At 46.9% G+C, this 15,907-nt stretch overlaps 1 protein-coding gene across 2 annotated transcripts in view; it reads left to right on the forward strand.

The window, feature by feature from the left end:
- Positions 1-4,729: 4,729 nt before the first annotated feature.
- Positions 4,730-15,907, forward strand: part of DCAF11 (DDB1 and CUL4 associated factor 11) — a 30,284-nt gene continuing 19,106 nt past the window's right edge. Inside the window, exons 1-4 of one of the 2 annotated variants that reach the window (XM_087714241.1) lie at positions 4,730-4,840; positions 5,474-5,668; positions 9,155-9,282; positions 11,293-11,414. In XM_087714241.1, coding sequence (XP_087570367.1) covers positions 5,520-5,668; positions 9,155-9,282; positions 11,293-11,414 — 399 coding nt within the window. In that variant the 5' untranslated portion in view covers positions 4,730-4,840; positions 5,474-5,519. Of the gene's footprint in view, positions 4,841-5,473; positions 5,669-9,154; positions 9,283-11,292; positions 11,415-15,907 lie in introns of those variants that run through there. The other variant, XM_087714242.1, reaches the window with a different exon arrangement.

Here is a 15,907-nt window from a genome sequence, read left to right on the forward strand (position 1 = left end):
CCAAAGTGCCCCTAATCCACTAAAATTCATTTAGTGACTGTTGAAAGTTACAACGACGTTGAAAAAAGTGACTGATGACCACCGCAAGCGTCCCCATGGTCACATGATCAACATTCGGAAGGTTGGCAACTGGTCCATATTTATGAAGCATCCAAAGGTTGAGGTATGGAAAACAGTCCTAAGACGCCATCCCAACTTTCAACAGTCACTAAATGAACTGTTGTAAGTCGAGGATTTATTGTAGTTTACGAACCGAAGTTACGCTGGCACTGAAAAAAGTATCTCATGGCCTTTTTTTCACACATACGACCATTGCAAGATCCCTACGGTCCGGTGATTTTAAAAAAAATTGGATACTTCGCAACTGTCCTGCATTTATGACAGTTGTAATATTCCGGGGTCATGTGATTGTCTTTTATGAATGGTGCAGTGGGCTAGAGGTGGAGCCCTCTTGCCTCACAATCAGGAGGCTGTGAGTTTGATCCTAGGTAGAGGCAGATATTTCTTTGGGCATAATGAGAATATATCTGCTGAAAAAAACCTCCGCATCGGCAACAGGAATAGCATCCGGCCAGTAAACAGCTCCATTCAGTTTCCCAGACTCCACCTTGCAAGGGATAATGGGGTCATTAAAAGAGGATGATGATGATGATGATGATGATGATGATGTGATAGTCTTTTATGACCTTCTGACAAGCAATGAGGAAGCCCGGTTCATTTAACAACTGCAGTGATTCATTTAACAACGGTGGCAAGAAGAATCACAAAAAGGGACAGAACTACTTAACAACTGTCTTGTTCAGCAACAGAAATATTGGGCTCAATTGTGGCCATACGTTAAGGACCATTTTTAATATCCGGTCTCAAGTACTTAATCAGGGTAAGGGGGAAAAGATGATTATCTATAAAATCATAGTTTCAAATCACCACGATATACATAATGGTTAATCCTAATGGTGTGATTATCTTCTATTTCTTCTATCTTCTTCCGTCTATCTATCTTCTCTCTTCTTCTTCTTCTTTTCTTCTTCTTCTAAATGACTGTGTGTATGTATGTTCCAGCATAACCCCAGAATGCCTCGAGCAATTTCAACCAGTGTTAGTACACAGATGACTTCCTCTCTGGAAAAAAATACTGTGGGCGTAAGACACCCCTCTGGATGTGTGTTCTGTTAAGATACAGCCTGTTGTGCCTTAAAATGGCTTCTACTGTACTGCCGTAAAATGGCTTCTACTGTGCAGCGCAGTGGAATTGCCATGGTAACAGCTTCACAGTACTCCACAGGGCGACTCCCTCTGGTAAGGGGGAAAATCCAACATTAGAAATGACATATGATCCAGACATTTTCCCTCTACACATAGATACCCGGGCAACACCAGATTATCAGCTAGTTCTATATAAGAAGGTTAAGCATGTTGTGAGAACAGAAACAGTTAGCGTGGACAATTGTTTAGCAGGTTGCTTAAGCATCTCTTCCCAGAAGCTCTTCTGATGTCCTTCGATTCTATTGGACTACAACACCCTAATCCACAGCCAAAGTGTCCAATATATTTGAAAGAATCCCAATAGGGGAAAATTTGACATAAAAAACGTCCAAGCATTTGTTGGGCATGTATAACGACCTCGGGTGCCAGCGTTCCATGAAGGAGTTAAATGTATATGTCGTGAGTGCGCAATTTGCAAAGTTTCACAATTTTGTGGAGTTGCTCCTCTGTTGCAGGGTTTCTTCAACCTTGCTTACTTTAAGAGGTGTTAACTTCACATCCCAGAATCCCTCAGTCGGAATGAGTGGACTTCAATTCCCAGAATTCTCCAACCATCATAAGTGGACTTCAACTCCCAGAATTCCTCAGACAGCATGAGTGGACTTCAAGTCCCAGAATTCTCCATCCAGCTTGAGTGGACTTCAACTCCCAGAATTCTCCATCCAGTTTGAGTGGACTTCATGTTCCAGAATTCTCTAGTCAGTATGAGTGGACTTCAACTCCCAGAATGCTTCATCCAGCTTGAGTGGACTTCATGTCCCAGAATTCTCTAGCCAGTATGAGTGGACTTCAACTCCCAGAATTCTTCTTCCAGTTTGAGTGGACTTCATGTCCCAGAATTATCTAGCCAGTATGAGTGGACTTCAACTCCCAGAATTCTTCATCCAGCTTGAGTGGACTTCATGTCCCAGAATTCTCTAGCCAGTATGAGTGGACTTCAACTCCCAGAATTCTTCATCCAGCTTGAGTGGACTTCATGTCCCAGAATTCTCTAGCCAGTATGAGTGGACTTCAACTCCCAGAATTCTTCTTCCAGCTTGAGTGGATTTCATGTCCCAGAATTCTCTAGCCAGTATGAGTGGACTTCAACTCCCAGAATTCTTCATCCAGCTTGAGTGAACTTCATGTCCCAGAATTCTCTAGTCAGTATGAGTGGACTTCAACTCCCAGAATTCTCCATCCAGCTTGAGTGAACTTCATGTCCCAGAATTCTCTAGCCAGTATGAGTGGACTTCAACTCCCAGAATTCTTCTTCCAGCTTGAGTGGATTTCATGTCCCAGAATTCTCTAGCCAGTATGAGTGGACTTCAACTCCCAGAATTCTTCATCCAGCTTGAGTGGATTTCATGTCCCAGAATTCTCTAGCCAGTATGAGTGGACTTCAACTCCCAGAATTCTCCATCCAGCTTGAGTGAACTTCATGTCCCAGAATTCTCTAGCCAGTATGAGTGGACTTCAACTCCCAGAATTCTTCTTCCAGCTTGAGTGGATTTCATGTCCCAGAATTCTCTAGCCAGTATGAGTGGACTTCAACTCCCAGAATTCTTCATCCAGCTTGAGTGGATTTCATGTCCCAGAATTCTCTAGCCAGTATGAGTGGACTTCAACTCCCAGAATTCTTCATCCAGCTTGAGTGGACTTCATGTCCCAGAATTCTCTAGCCAGTATGAGTGGACTTCAACTCCCAGAATTCTTCTTCCAGCTTGAGTGGATTTCATGTCCCAGAATTCTCTAGCCAGTATGAGTGGACTTCAACTCCCAGAATTCTTCATCCAGCTTGAGTGAACTTCATGTCCCAGAATTCTCTAGTCAGTATGAGTGGACTTCAACTCCCAGAATTCTCCATCCAGCTTGAGTGAACTTCATGTCCCAGAATTCTCTAGCCAGTATGAGTGGACTTCAACTCCCAGAATTCTTCTTCCAGCTTGAGTGGATTTCATGTCCCAGAATTCTCTAGCCAGTATGAGTGGACTTCAACTCCCAGAATTCTTCTTCCAGCTTGAGTGGATTTCATGTCCCAGAATTCTCTAGCCAGTATGAGTGGACTTCAACTCCCAGAATTCTTCATCCAGCTTGAGTGGATTTCATGTCCCAGAATTCTCTAGCCAGTATGAGTGGACTTCAACTCCCAGAATTCTCCATCCAGCTTGAGTGAACTTCATGTCCCAGAATTCTCTAGTCAGTATGAGTGGACTTCAACTCCCAGAATTCTCCATCCAGCTTGAGTGGATTTCATGTCCCAGAATTCTCTAGCCAGTATGAGTGGACTTCAACTCCCAGAATTCTTCATCCAGCTTGAGTGGATTTCATGTCCCAGAATTCTCTAGCCAGTATGAGTGGACTTCAACTCCCAGAATTCTTCTTCCAGCTTGAGTGGATTTCATGTCCCAGAATTCTCTAGCCAGTATGAGTGGACTTCAACTCCCAGAATTCTTCATCCAGCTTGAGTGAACTTCATGTCCCAGAATTCTCTAGTCAGTATGAGTGGACTTCAACTCCCAGAATTCTCCATCCAGCTTGAGTGAACTTCATGTCCCAGAATTCTCTAGTCAGTATGAGTGGACTTCAACTCCCAGAATTCTCCATCCAGCTTGAGTGGACTTCATGTCCCAGAATTATCTAGCCAGTATGAGTGGACTTCAACTCCCAGAATTCTTCTTCCAGCTTGAGTGGATTTCATGTCCCAGAATTCTCTAGCCAGTATGAGTGGACTTCAACTCCCAGAATTCTTCATCCAGCTTGAGTGAACTTCATGTCCCAGAATTCTCTAGTCAGTATGAGTGGACTTCAACTCCCAGAATTCTCCATCCAGCTTGAGTGAACTTCATGTCCCAGAATTCTCTAGCCAGTATGAGTGGACTTCAACTCCCAGAATTCTTCTTCCAGCTTGAGTGGATTTCAACTCCCAGAATTCTCTAGCCAGTATGAGTGGACTTCAACTCCCAGAATTCCTCAGCAAGGATGGCTGGCTGGGGAATTCTGGGAGTGGAAGTCTACTTATGATGGATGGAGAATTCTGGGAGTTGAAGTTCGCCCCTCTTAAAGTTGCCAAGGTTGAGAAATGTTTATTGCAATTTAAAGAGATTTTTAAATACGTCAGCAGTTAATAATGAGAATGTTTCCCTGATATGAGCCACAACGTCAGCTGCCTCGCTATTGTCCAATCAAAGAGCGAGAAAGTTCCCTTAAAGCCCGCCTCCTACCTAAAGACCTTATCGCTCCGACCAGAGCGTTTTCAAGGAAGCTGTCGATCAAACTCAAGGAACCCAATCCGAGATCAATTACCCCGCCCATCGCCCGCCTCCCGCCGGTGTTTTGCACCCAAAGCGATGACGCGTTTTACCTTATCACCTAGTTTACAGATGGGGGGGCGGGACGAGGAAGGGTCGTAGCAACCAATCAAAGCAAGGCAGGGCCTTTTTTAAGGCCTGACGTGCGGCCACGTGAATCGAGCGGTGGCCAATCGTCTTCTTCAGCTGACTGGCCCCGCCCCCTCGGCCCCTGTCCCACTCGGGTTCAAGCTGGCGGCCCCTCTAAGATGTAAACAAGGCCTCGCGCTCCGACCGTTAAGAGGGTGAGGAGGGTCTCGCGCTCACCGCGGAGGGGGGAGGGAGGGAAAAAGGAAAGAACAGCGAAAAGGAGAGCGGGAGGCATTTCATTGGCTGACTGACACCACCCCGAGGAGGGGGGATAGCCGCGCGGGAGGGGGAGAACAGCCTGAGGGCTCCCTAGCAATAAAAAAACCCCCAACAACGCCAAGAACACTCCTGATTGGTGGGCAAGAAAAGGACAGCCGGGCAGCCAGAGTGTCCCCCCAGTATGGCGCGCGCTGATTGGAGGAGCGCGGCCCGAGGACGTCTCCCATTGGCCGCGGACGGGGGGGGACACGTTCTAACAAGCTGGCTTTCCATTGGTGGAGGGGCCTGTTGAGCGGAGGTGAAAGGTTAGAGAGGGGGCAGTTGCCCCTGAAGCCGCTCAGGGATGGGGTGGTTTACTTAGGGGAGCCCGTCAGCCTTGAATGCTGGATTGGAAGGCCCCAAAATGGGGATATGGGGTTTGGGGAGGGAGGGGAAAGAACAGGGGACGCTCCTGAGGTGCCTCCAAGGCGCTAGTCCTCAGTGAGAAGGGGACTAATGAAGGGCTTGGAGGAAGGCCGCCATGTCCTCTCCTCCTTTTCTTTCACCACCGTCTCCTTTCTGAACCCCAGGAGGGGCAGTGTGAGTGTTGGGCCAAGCTGGAGAATGCCCTGAGCGATGGGCTCCCGCAGCAGTAGCAACGCTGGCTCGGGGGGCCGGGAGAACCAAGGCAGCTGGTCTCGGAGGGACTCGGGCATCCTGCGTAGCGAAGACGAGGACAACGAGGATGTGGATCTGGCCCAGGTACTGGCATATCTACTGCGCAGGTAACTCCACCTCCTCCCTGCCCCCCCCCCCTTTCCCCCTCCTGGCAGATCCCTGGGATCAACCACCCGGGTGAAGATCCCGAAAGGAAACTGGCTTTCCTTGCTTCCTTTCTTTGAAAAAAAAGAATAAGGTCCAGGTAAAAAGGTAAAGGTTCCCATTGCACATGTGTGTGCTGGTCGTTTCCGACTGTAGGGGGCAGTGCTCATCTCTGTTTCAAAGCTGAAGAGCCAGCGCTGTCCGAAGACGTCTCCGTGGTCATGTGGTCCACAGGGCTAAACGCCGAAGGGGCACAGAACGCTGTTCCCTTCCCATCAAAGGTGGTCCCTATTTTGTCTACTTGCATTTTTTTACCTGCTTTCAAATGGCTAGGTTGGCAGAAGCTGGGACAAGTCACGGGGGCTCACTCTGTTACGCAGCGCTAGGGATTCAAACCGCTGAACTGCCGACCTTCTAATCAGTCAGATTACCGATCAGTCTCCGGATACGCTTCAAAGTGCTAGTCGTAACTTATAAAGCCCTTCATGGTATTGGATCTGGGTACTTGAGAGACCACCTGCTGCCAATTACCTCCCAAAGACCCATTAGATCGCACAGGGTCGGCCTCCTCCGGGTGCCATCTACCAGCCAATGCCACCTGGCTATTACCCGGGGGAGGGCCTTCTCTGTGGCAGCTCGGGCCCTCTGGAATGAACTCCCCGCAGGGATTCGGACCCTCACCTCTCTCCAGGCCTTCCGAAAAGCCGTCAAAACCTGGCTTTGCCGGCAGGCCTGGGGGTGATGAGTTCCCTCCCCTCTCGACATGTATGGTTGTGCGACTGTTGTCTACTTTTATTATTTGTATTTTGTCTTTTATGTTCCCCTTTTTCCCCCTTGAATTGTTCGCCGCCCTGAGTCCTCCCGGAGAAGGGCGGCATACAAATAATAAAATACATACATACATACATCAACGAGCTCAACGTCTTAGCCACTGAGCCACCACGTCCCTAAGATACAGGTAGTCCTCAACTTACGACCGCAACGCAGCCACCAAAATGCAGAAGGTTCAGCGAGACCGTTTTAAGGTGCCCCATGGGATGCCTTTTCTTGCTACATTCGTTGTGTGAATCGCTGCGTCTTCTGAATGAGTCACCCGGCGGTTAAGATTGTGACTCCAGAACACGGCAGCCGTCATAAATGTGAGTTGGTCGTTGAGCCTCCCAATCTAAGTCACGTGACTTAGATGGTGCAACGGGTTGTGATTGTGACAAATGGTCGTTCGTTGAGTGATTGTTTGAAGTGACCACAGTGCTGAAAACAGGGATGGATGTCTGTTTTCCACCCTTAACGACCATTGTAGCATCTCTGTGCTCACGGGATTTACATTCAGACGTTCAGCAAATGGTTTGTATTTGTGATGGTTGCGGTATCCTGGGGTCATGTGATCACTTTTTGGGACCACCTTGACAAGCGAAGTCAATGGGGAAGCCAGATGTCAACGTGAATCTGACCTGACTGAAGCCATCTTGGAGATTCAGTGCTGCCACATAGGCAGGGGAGAATAAAAATAGCCGGGGTCGTCTAGTCAAAATGAAATTCTTTCTCTTAGGGAACCAAGGACGTTCTCACACTTGGCCGGAGGAAGGAGGAGTGATGTCCCCAGACCAGCGGAGGCTGCATTGTTTCGGCCATGAGACTGATTGTTTCGGATTGGGGGGGGGGATTTTTATTTTTAATTATGTGAAAACCATGGGGCCCCTCAGAATTGGTTTTCATCAGATATCTGTCAATTTGATGTTTCCAATAAAGCTACCATGTTTCCCCGAAAATAAGACAGGGTCTTATTTTCTTTTGACCCCCAAAATAAGCACTTGGCCTTTTTTCGGGGACGCCTTATTATTTTTAAGGTGCAGGAGGCGGCGAGCATGGTCACCCCATGGCTGCTGCTGTGTTGCAATATTTTCAGGGAGGGATTATTTTTGGAGTAGGGATTATTTTAGTGCATGCGTTCAAAAGCCCGATTGGGCTTATTATCCAAGGAGGTCTTATTTTCAGGGAAACGGGGTATTCTTTGAAGAATTCACCTGCATTGGAATTTTTGCTTGCGATGGATCTATTTCTTGGAACCCTGACACCAGATTCACTTAACAACCGTGTGATTCACTCAACAAGTTAAGTGATCCACTTAACAGTGGGGGCAAGAAAGGTCTTCAGATGGAGCAAAAACGTATTCCATCAATTTCCCACTTAGCAACCTAAATTTTGGGCTCAATTGTGGTTGTAAGTTGAGGACTGCCTGGAGAATAGGACTCTGTATTGACCAAGTGTGATTGGATACACAAATAATTTTTCCCCAGTGAAGAAGCTCTCCGTGTACATCCCAAAGGTGCTTTTTCTTTCATGAGACATCTGGACTATCCAGAAAGTCCAGTTGCCTCTTGAGAAAAAAAACACCTTGAATGACCTGAATGATTGAGAATCTCCATAGACACTCTTAGTATACGTGCAATCAGTATACATGCAAACAACAAAATGGTTAACTCAATATCACAATCATAAAATACAGTCATCATAAATCATAAGATACAAAGTAGTTGTAAAATCTTCTATATATATAAAAATGGCTGTGTGTGTGTGTGTTCCATCATAACTGGAACGCCTCCAGCAATTCCAACCAAACTTGGTACCACAGATGATTTACTCTCTGGAAAAAAGTACTGTGGGGGGTAAGACAACCCTCGGGGTGTGTGTTCTGTTAAGATACAGCCTGTTGTGCCTTAAAATAACTTCTACTGTACCGCCGTAAAATGACTTCTACTGTACAGCACAGTGGATTTACCATGGTAACGGCTTCACAGTACTCCACAAGAGGACTCCCTCTGGTAAGGGGGAAAATCCAACATTCGAAATTACATTTGGTCTGGACATTTCCCCCCTATAAATAAATACTCGGGCAACGCCGGGTTATCGGCTAGTACTAAATAAAAACAACCTAAATCATAAGATGCCAACAATAAAATGGTAGTTATGCTAAGAGAACAGGTGATAAGATGAGAAGGGTAATAGTTGGATTATAACACAATATGGTTAGATATGCTAAGGCACAAGACAGTGTTGTGGGAATTAGGTGTTTAGCAGAGTGATGAAGAAGAAGCAGCTTTGATTCTTGTTGGATGAGAAAAAAAATGCTTTCAAAGGAAAACAAAAAAGTCCAGTTGGACTAAGCCCCTTTGAAGTCCACTCAGGCTGGACAGAGAATTCTGGGAGTTAAAGTCCACACCTCTCAAAAGTTGCCAAGATTGAAGAAATAACTGCAACAGAGGAGCAATGGTGAAACGTTGGAGCGTGGTGAAGTGTTCCTTTTGTACCTGCGAATGTACTGTAGTCACACCCCAACGCTCTGGTTTCGAAGGATCATGCTACAGTACGTGGGCAAATAGTTTGTGACGCAACGGGGTTCGGAATTGCTAATGCTACTTTTTTTTTCATCTCTTCCCTGCTTTCCCTAGGGGACAGTTTCACCTCATGCAGGGAGGGGGGACAGCCAGCGCCCGGGTGTTCCAGGCTGTTTCAGATTCCGACGACGATACTGACAGTGCTTGGGAAGGACGCTTAGGAGATCAGTACAAACCGCCAGGTATTGCCAAGAAGCCCAGAGTTGTTTACTTAACGCAGATAATGTTGTTAGTTGCAAAGTTGTGTCCGACCCATCGTGACCCCATGGACAACGTTCCTCCAGGCCTTCCTGTCCTCTACCATCCTCTGGAGTCCATTGAAGCTCACGCCGACTGCTTTGGTGACTCCATCCAGCCACCTCGTTCTCTCTCATCCCCTTCTTCTTTTGCCCTCAATCTTTCCCAGCATGAGGCTCTTCTCCAGGGAATCCTTCCTTCCTCATTAGGTGGCCAAAGTACTTGAGTTTCCTCTTCAGGATCCGGCCTTCTAAAGAGCAGTCAGGGTTGATCTCCTCTAGGACCGACCGGTTGGATGGCCTTGCAGTCCAAGGGACTCAATGCAGGAGTCTTCTTCTCCAGCACCAGAGTTCAAAGGCCTCCCTTCTTTGGTGGATAACAGCAATAAACGAAAGTTAACAAAGCTCCAGGCTTCGTATTGGAGGAAAGCTCGCTACATCAGATTACATCTCAGAATTCTGGATGTTGCAATTGCTCTTCTTGCTCTGAAAAAAACTCAACGTTTAGCCTGTCAGGGGTGTTCGTGATGTAGAATTCTGTTGAAATGGTTAAATTTAGACCTCAGGCACAATGCCCAACATTCAGACTGCCTCAGAGTTAAACTAAATACGTAGGTATCCATTAAAAAAAACCATTGAGAACTTACGTAGGGTTATTTTACAGCTCTATCTATCTATCTATCTATCTATCTATCTATCTATCTATCTATCTATCTATCTATCATCTCTCTCTCTCTCTCTCTCTCTCTCTCTCTCCCTTCCTCCCTCTCTCCACTCCTCCCTCCCCTCCTCTATCTATCTATCTATCTATCTATCTATCTATCTATCTATCTATCTATCTATCTATCATCTATCTATCATCTATCTATCTAATCTATCTCTCTCTCTCTCTTCCTCCCTTCCTCCCTCTCTCCACTCCTCCCTCCCTCTCCTCCTCCTCTCTCTCTCTATCTAATCTATCTATCTAATCTATCTATCGCTATCTATCATCTATCTCTATCTATCATCTATCATCTATCTATCATCTATCATCTATCTATCATCTATCTATCATCTATCTATCATCTATCTATCATCTATCTAATCTCTCTATCTCTATCTAATCTATCTATCTATCTATCTATCATCTATCTATCATCTATCTATCATCTATCTATCTTATCTGTCTGTCTGTCTATCTATCTATCTATCTATCTATCTATCTATCTATCTATCTATCTATCTATCTATCTATCTATCTATCTATCTATCTATCTATCTATCTATCTCTACATGGGGCTACCCCTGAAAAGAGTTCAGAGACTACAATTGGTCCAGAATGCAGCTACGCGAGCGATGCTGGGTGTACCAAGATACACCCATGTTGCACCCATCCTCCGCGAGCTGTACTGGCTCCCCATCAGTCTCCGAACGCGCTTCAAGGTGCTGGTTATCACCTTTAAAGCCCTACATGGCTTAGGACCCGGATATCTACCAGACCGTCTTCTGCCACATACCTCCCAGCGTCTGATAAGATCACACGGGATGGGCCTTCTCCAGGTGCCGTCAACTAGACAATGTTGTCTGGCGGCTCCTCGGGGGAGGGCCTTCTCTGTAGCTGCCCAGGCCCTATGGAACGATCTACTCCCTGAGATCCGGACCCTCCCCACTCTCTCGGCCTTCCGAAAGTCCACTAAGACCTGGCTATTCCGGCAGGCCTGGGGCTGTTGACCTCTTGAAAAGTGAGGTCCAGCCCCACTAAGATTGAGTGCATGATGTGTTTTTTAACCGCTTTCCCTCTCTATTTTAATTTCTAGTATTCTTTTTAGAGTTGTTTTTATGTAAGCCGCCCGGAGTCCTTCGGGATTGGGCGGCATATATAAATTTATTAAACTTTGAACTATCTATCTATCTATCTATCTATCTATCTATCTATCTATCTATCTATCTATCTATCTATCTATCTATCTTCTGCAGTGGATTTGGCACCAGACACTCGGGAACTGGAGAACAACGAGATTAAAACACGCATCCAGTTAGCAACGGGCCGACTCACGCCAGGGCGTCCCGACCGTAGCATCCCAAAACTGCTGGGACAGGTATCCTGTTTTGCTGCTCTAAGATGCTGGAAACTAATGGGTTCGTTTTTGCCTTAAACACTGAGGGTGGGAACAAGATGGAAAAAAAGTGCTTTTTGCCCCCAAGAGGCAACTGGGTTTTTTGAAGACGTTTCGCTTCTCATCCAAGAAACCTCTTCAGGGAAGGAGAGAAGGGAAAGGAGAGGAGGAAGGAAGGAAGGAGAGAAGAAAGAGAAGAAAAGGGGGTGGGAAGGAGGGAGGGAAGCAAGGAGGGAAGGAAGGAGAGAAGAAAGGGAAGGAAGGAGGGAAGGAAGAAGAGAAGGAGGGAATGTAGGAGAGAAGGAAGGGGGGAAGGAAGGAGGAAAGGAAGGGGGAAAGGAAGGAGAGAAGGAGAAAAGAAAGGAGGGAAGGAAGGAAGGAGGGAAGGAAGGAGAGAAGAGGGGAAGGAGGGAGGGAAGGAAGAAGAGAAGGAGGGAATGTAGGAGAGAAGGAAGGGGGGAAGGAAGGAGGAAAGGAAGGGGGAAAGGAAGGAGAGAAGGAGAAAAGAAAGGAGGGAAGGAAGGAAGGAGAGAAGGGGGAAGGGGAAGGAGGGAGGGAAGGAAGGAGAGTAGGAGAGAAGAAACGAGGGAAGGAAAGAGGGAGGGAAGAAGAAGTAGGACCGTTGTAAGATAAGATGGATCTATGGGATGTTAAAAAAGCAATCTTCAAGTATATTGTTAACAGTAGGGAAAAATTGTTATAAATACATATTATTAATAACATTTATGAGATCATATAATTGTGAATATATATATGAAATTGATAAAATAAAAATAAAAAAAGAAACCTCTTCAGTTCTGACTGGATGATGGGGGAATTGGAAGGATTTATACTCCTTGCAGGCAGCTGGTCATTTGTATCTGTTTTAGAGAGTCGCTGAGGCTACCTGCAGTCCAGTGCAGTCAACCGTGGGCAGATCTGGAGATTGGGGAAACAAAACCGCCACTTCACAACCGCGTGGCACAACATAGAAGAAACCCACCAGGACTAGATCCAGCAGTCCAGCTGCGTTTGAAAGACAAAGGCCACTCTGTTGAGGGCAGCAAAGTCCACATTTTGGACAGAGAGGACCGCTGGTTTGAAAGGGGGGGGGGTCCAAGAGGCCATCTAGGTCCAAACTGAACCGCCCTCTCTCAACAGAGGGGGAAGGATACGGCATCATTTATCTCCCAATCTACAACACAGTCCTTTCAACAGTTCCAGGAAGGCTCCACACTTTATTTGCACCACTCAGGCGACTCGGAGGACACAGACAAAACTCCCAAGTGGCCATTTGCATCCTTTTAGAGAGTCGTTGAGGGCCCTTGGAGGTTTGTCTGTGTCCTCGGGGGTCACCTGAGTAGTGCAAATGTACGTGGAGCCGCCTTGGAGCTGCTGAAAGGATTGTGTTGTGGATTCCACACCCATTTGCACCACTCAGGCGACTCGGAGGACACAGACAAAACTCCAAGTGGCCTCAACGGCTCTCTCAAAAGGATGCAAATGACCAGCTGTCTGCAAGGAGGATAAATCTTTCCGTTCCCCACCATCCAGGCAGAGCTGAAGAAGCTTCTTTGGATGAGAAGCGAAATGTCTTCAAAAGAAAAAGAACCAGAAAGTCCAGTTGCCTCTTGGGGGGGGGGGGAGCACCTTTGGGGACAACCATGACCTTGGATGATTTGAGAATCTCCACTGACAAGATGGGAAACAGCTTCGAAAGGAGGAAGCCGTCATTTAACATTGATCCCGTAGGGAAGCGGGACCTTTGATCCGAACAGTAATATTCCTTCCCTCGGTCTGACCGGGAGGCGCTTCAGAATACACCGTGCTGGTTAAACGTCCTTATTCGTGGGGCAGAATCTTGCATTTTGGCAAGAAATCAAATCAGATCTTTATTGTCCCTGCACAACATGTGTACAGTGAAATTGAATGAGCCTCCCTCCCCCACCACCCCCAAAACACAGAATACATCTCAATAATGAAGAGAAATAGCGTGACCCGTCTTAACCGCGGAGGACAAAATCGCGCTCGACGAAAGCGCGCATGTGACGTCATCACAGCGCGACGAAAAAAATTAAAAATTTAAATAAAATTAAAATTAAAGCAAGCCGATTCACATAAAGGTAAGGGTTAGGGTTAGGGTTAGGTTAAGGGTTAGGGTTAGGTTTAGAGCTTTAGGGTTATGTTTAGCGTTAGGTTAAGGGTTAGCGTTAGGTTTAGCGTTACGTTAACGGTTAGGTTTAGGGTTAGATTTAGGGTTAGGTTAAGGGTTAGGTTTAGGGTTAAGTTTAGGGTTAGGTTTGGGGGGGTTAGGGTAAGGTTTTCGCTTTATTTTTACATTTTTCGATCACAGCGCGATGTTTTCGTCGCGCTGTGATGACGTCAAATGCGCGCTTTCGTCGAGCGCGATTTTGTACTCCGCGGTTTTGTGGTGGAACCAAGAAATAGAATCCCTAAACCCAAACAAGTAATAACTAACACACATTCCCATACACCTATATGCGTGTACCTTTATGTTATATTACATCGGTATGAACAATGTTGCACATTGCACTGGCCCTGGAAATCTATCGTATTAAACCTAATTGTGGTGTTATGTTGAGTTCAGAAGTCTGTTTTGTGGTGTTACGTGGAGTTCAGAAATCTGTAATATTGAGTTCAGAAGCCCACGTATAAAAGCTACCGTATTTTTCAGAGTATAAGACTCACCTTCCCCCCCCCCCCCAAAAAAAAGTGGGTGAAAATCTGGGTGTGTCTTATACACTGAATACAGCATTTTTGGCCTCCTGAAATTCCACCCCGCGCATCCCGTTTTTCGCAAAAATGGACGCTCAGAGGGTTTGGGAGGTGCTCCTGGGGGGCTGGGGAGGGCAAAAAGGGGAAAATGGGGTTGTTTTTCCCCTCCCAAACCCCCAGGAACATTCTACGGGTGTCCCACACCCTCTGCATGCCTCGTTTTTGTGAAAAATGGGCTCGTTTTTGGGAAAACAGGCACGTTTTTCACCTCCCCAAACCCCCACGGGTCACATTTTTGCCCTTCCCGGCCCCCAGGAGCACTTTTCAGGCCTCTCAAATTCTCTGCATGCCCTTTTTTCACCAAAAATGAGGTGCGCAGAGGGTTTGGGCACCCTGCAGAGTGCTCCTGGGGGCCGGGGAAGGCAAACACTTTTTAAAAAAATTTACCCCTACAAAATCATCGCACCTCTTATACTCCGGTGCATTTTATAATCCAAATAATGCGGTATTTTTCAGCCCATTTGTTCGGCTGGCTATGCTTCCATCTCTCCTGCCTGATGGTCGGAGAGTAAAGAAGTGGTAAGAGGAAGAATTCAGCATTGGTGTCCTTGGATTACTTTGGCACCTCCGGAAAAGAGGCCTCTGCCTTCAAGCTATGGGGCAGAATCAACCCTTAAGCCCAACTTTAGTTTTCTGGATTGTTTCCTTCTTAACTAGAGAGATTGTGAGAAAGTGTCACATAATCCTCACTCCCAAAGGTGCTTTTTTCAAGAAGCCAACTGGACTTTCTGTTTTTTTCTTTGAAGACGTTCTGCTTCTCCTCCGAGAAGCTTCTTCGGCTCTGCCTGGATGGTGGGGAACGGAAGGATTTATCCTCCTTGAAGACAGCTGGTCGTTTGGATCCTTTTTTAGAGAGCCGTTGGGACCACTTGGAAGTTTTTTCTGTGTCCTCTGAATTTGAATTTGAATTTACTTTATTTGTATGCCGCCCTTTTCCCTGAAGGGACTCAGGGCGGCTCACAATTCAAGGGAGGGGAAAACAACAAAAATTACAAAATATAAAGACATACATAGTTAAAAAGCGCAACAATCATACCATTCGGAGTGGGGCTGCAGGTCTTTAGTCCCAGGCCTGTCGGAACAGCCAGGTTTTCAGGGCTATGCGGAAGGTCTGGAGGGTGGTGAGGGTACGAATCTCCACAGGGAGTTCGTTCCACAGGGTCGGAGCAGCCACAGAGAAGGCTCTCCTCCGGGTAGTCGCCAATCGGCATTGGGCGGCTGATGGAATTCGGAGGAGGCCTAGTCTGTGGGATCTTATTGGTCTAGTGGAGGTGATTGGCAGTAGGCGGTCTCTCAAGTACCCAGATCCAATACCATGAAGGGCTTTGTAGGTGACGACTAGCACCTTGAAGCGTATCCGAAGACCGATAGGCAGCCAGTGCAGCTCGCGGAGGATAGGTGTTACGTGGGTGAATCAAGGCCACCCATGATCGCTCGCGCGGCTGCATTCTGGACAAGCTGAAGTTGCCAAATACTCTTCAAGGGCAGCCCCATGTAGAGCACATTGCAGTACTCCATCCTAGAGGTCACAAGGGCACGAGTGACTGTTGTGAGAGCCTCCCGGTTCAGGTAGGGACGCAACTGGTGCACCAGGCGAACCTGGGCGAATGCCCCCCTGGTCACAGCTGACAAATGGTGTTCCAGAGTCAGCTGTGGGTCCAGGAGGACTCCCAAGTTGCGAGCCCTATCTGAGGGGCATA

This window comes from Thamnophis sirtalis, unplaced genomic scaffold, assembly GCF_051295495.1.
Source record: "Thamnophis sirtalis isolate CommonGarterSnake01/CBP01778 unplaced genomic scaffold, rThaSir2_p1.2 scaffold_4, whole genome shotgun sequence".
Classification (NCBI taxonomy): Eukaryota; Metazoa; Chordata; class Lepidosauria; order Squamata; family Natricidae; genus Thamnophis; species Thamnophis sirtalis.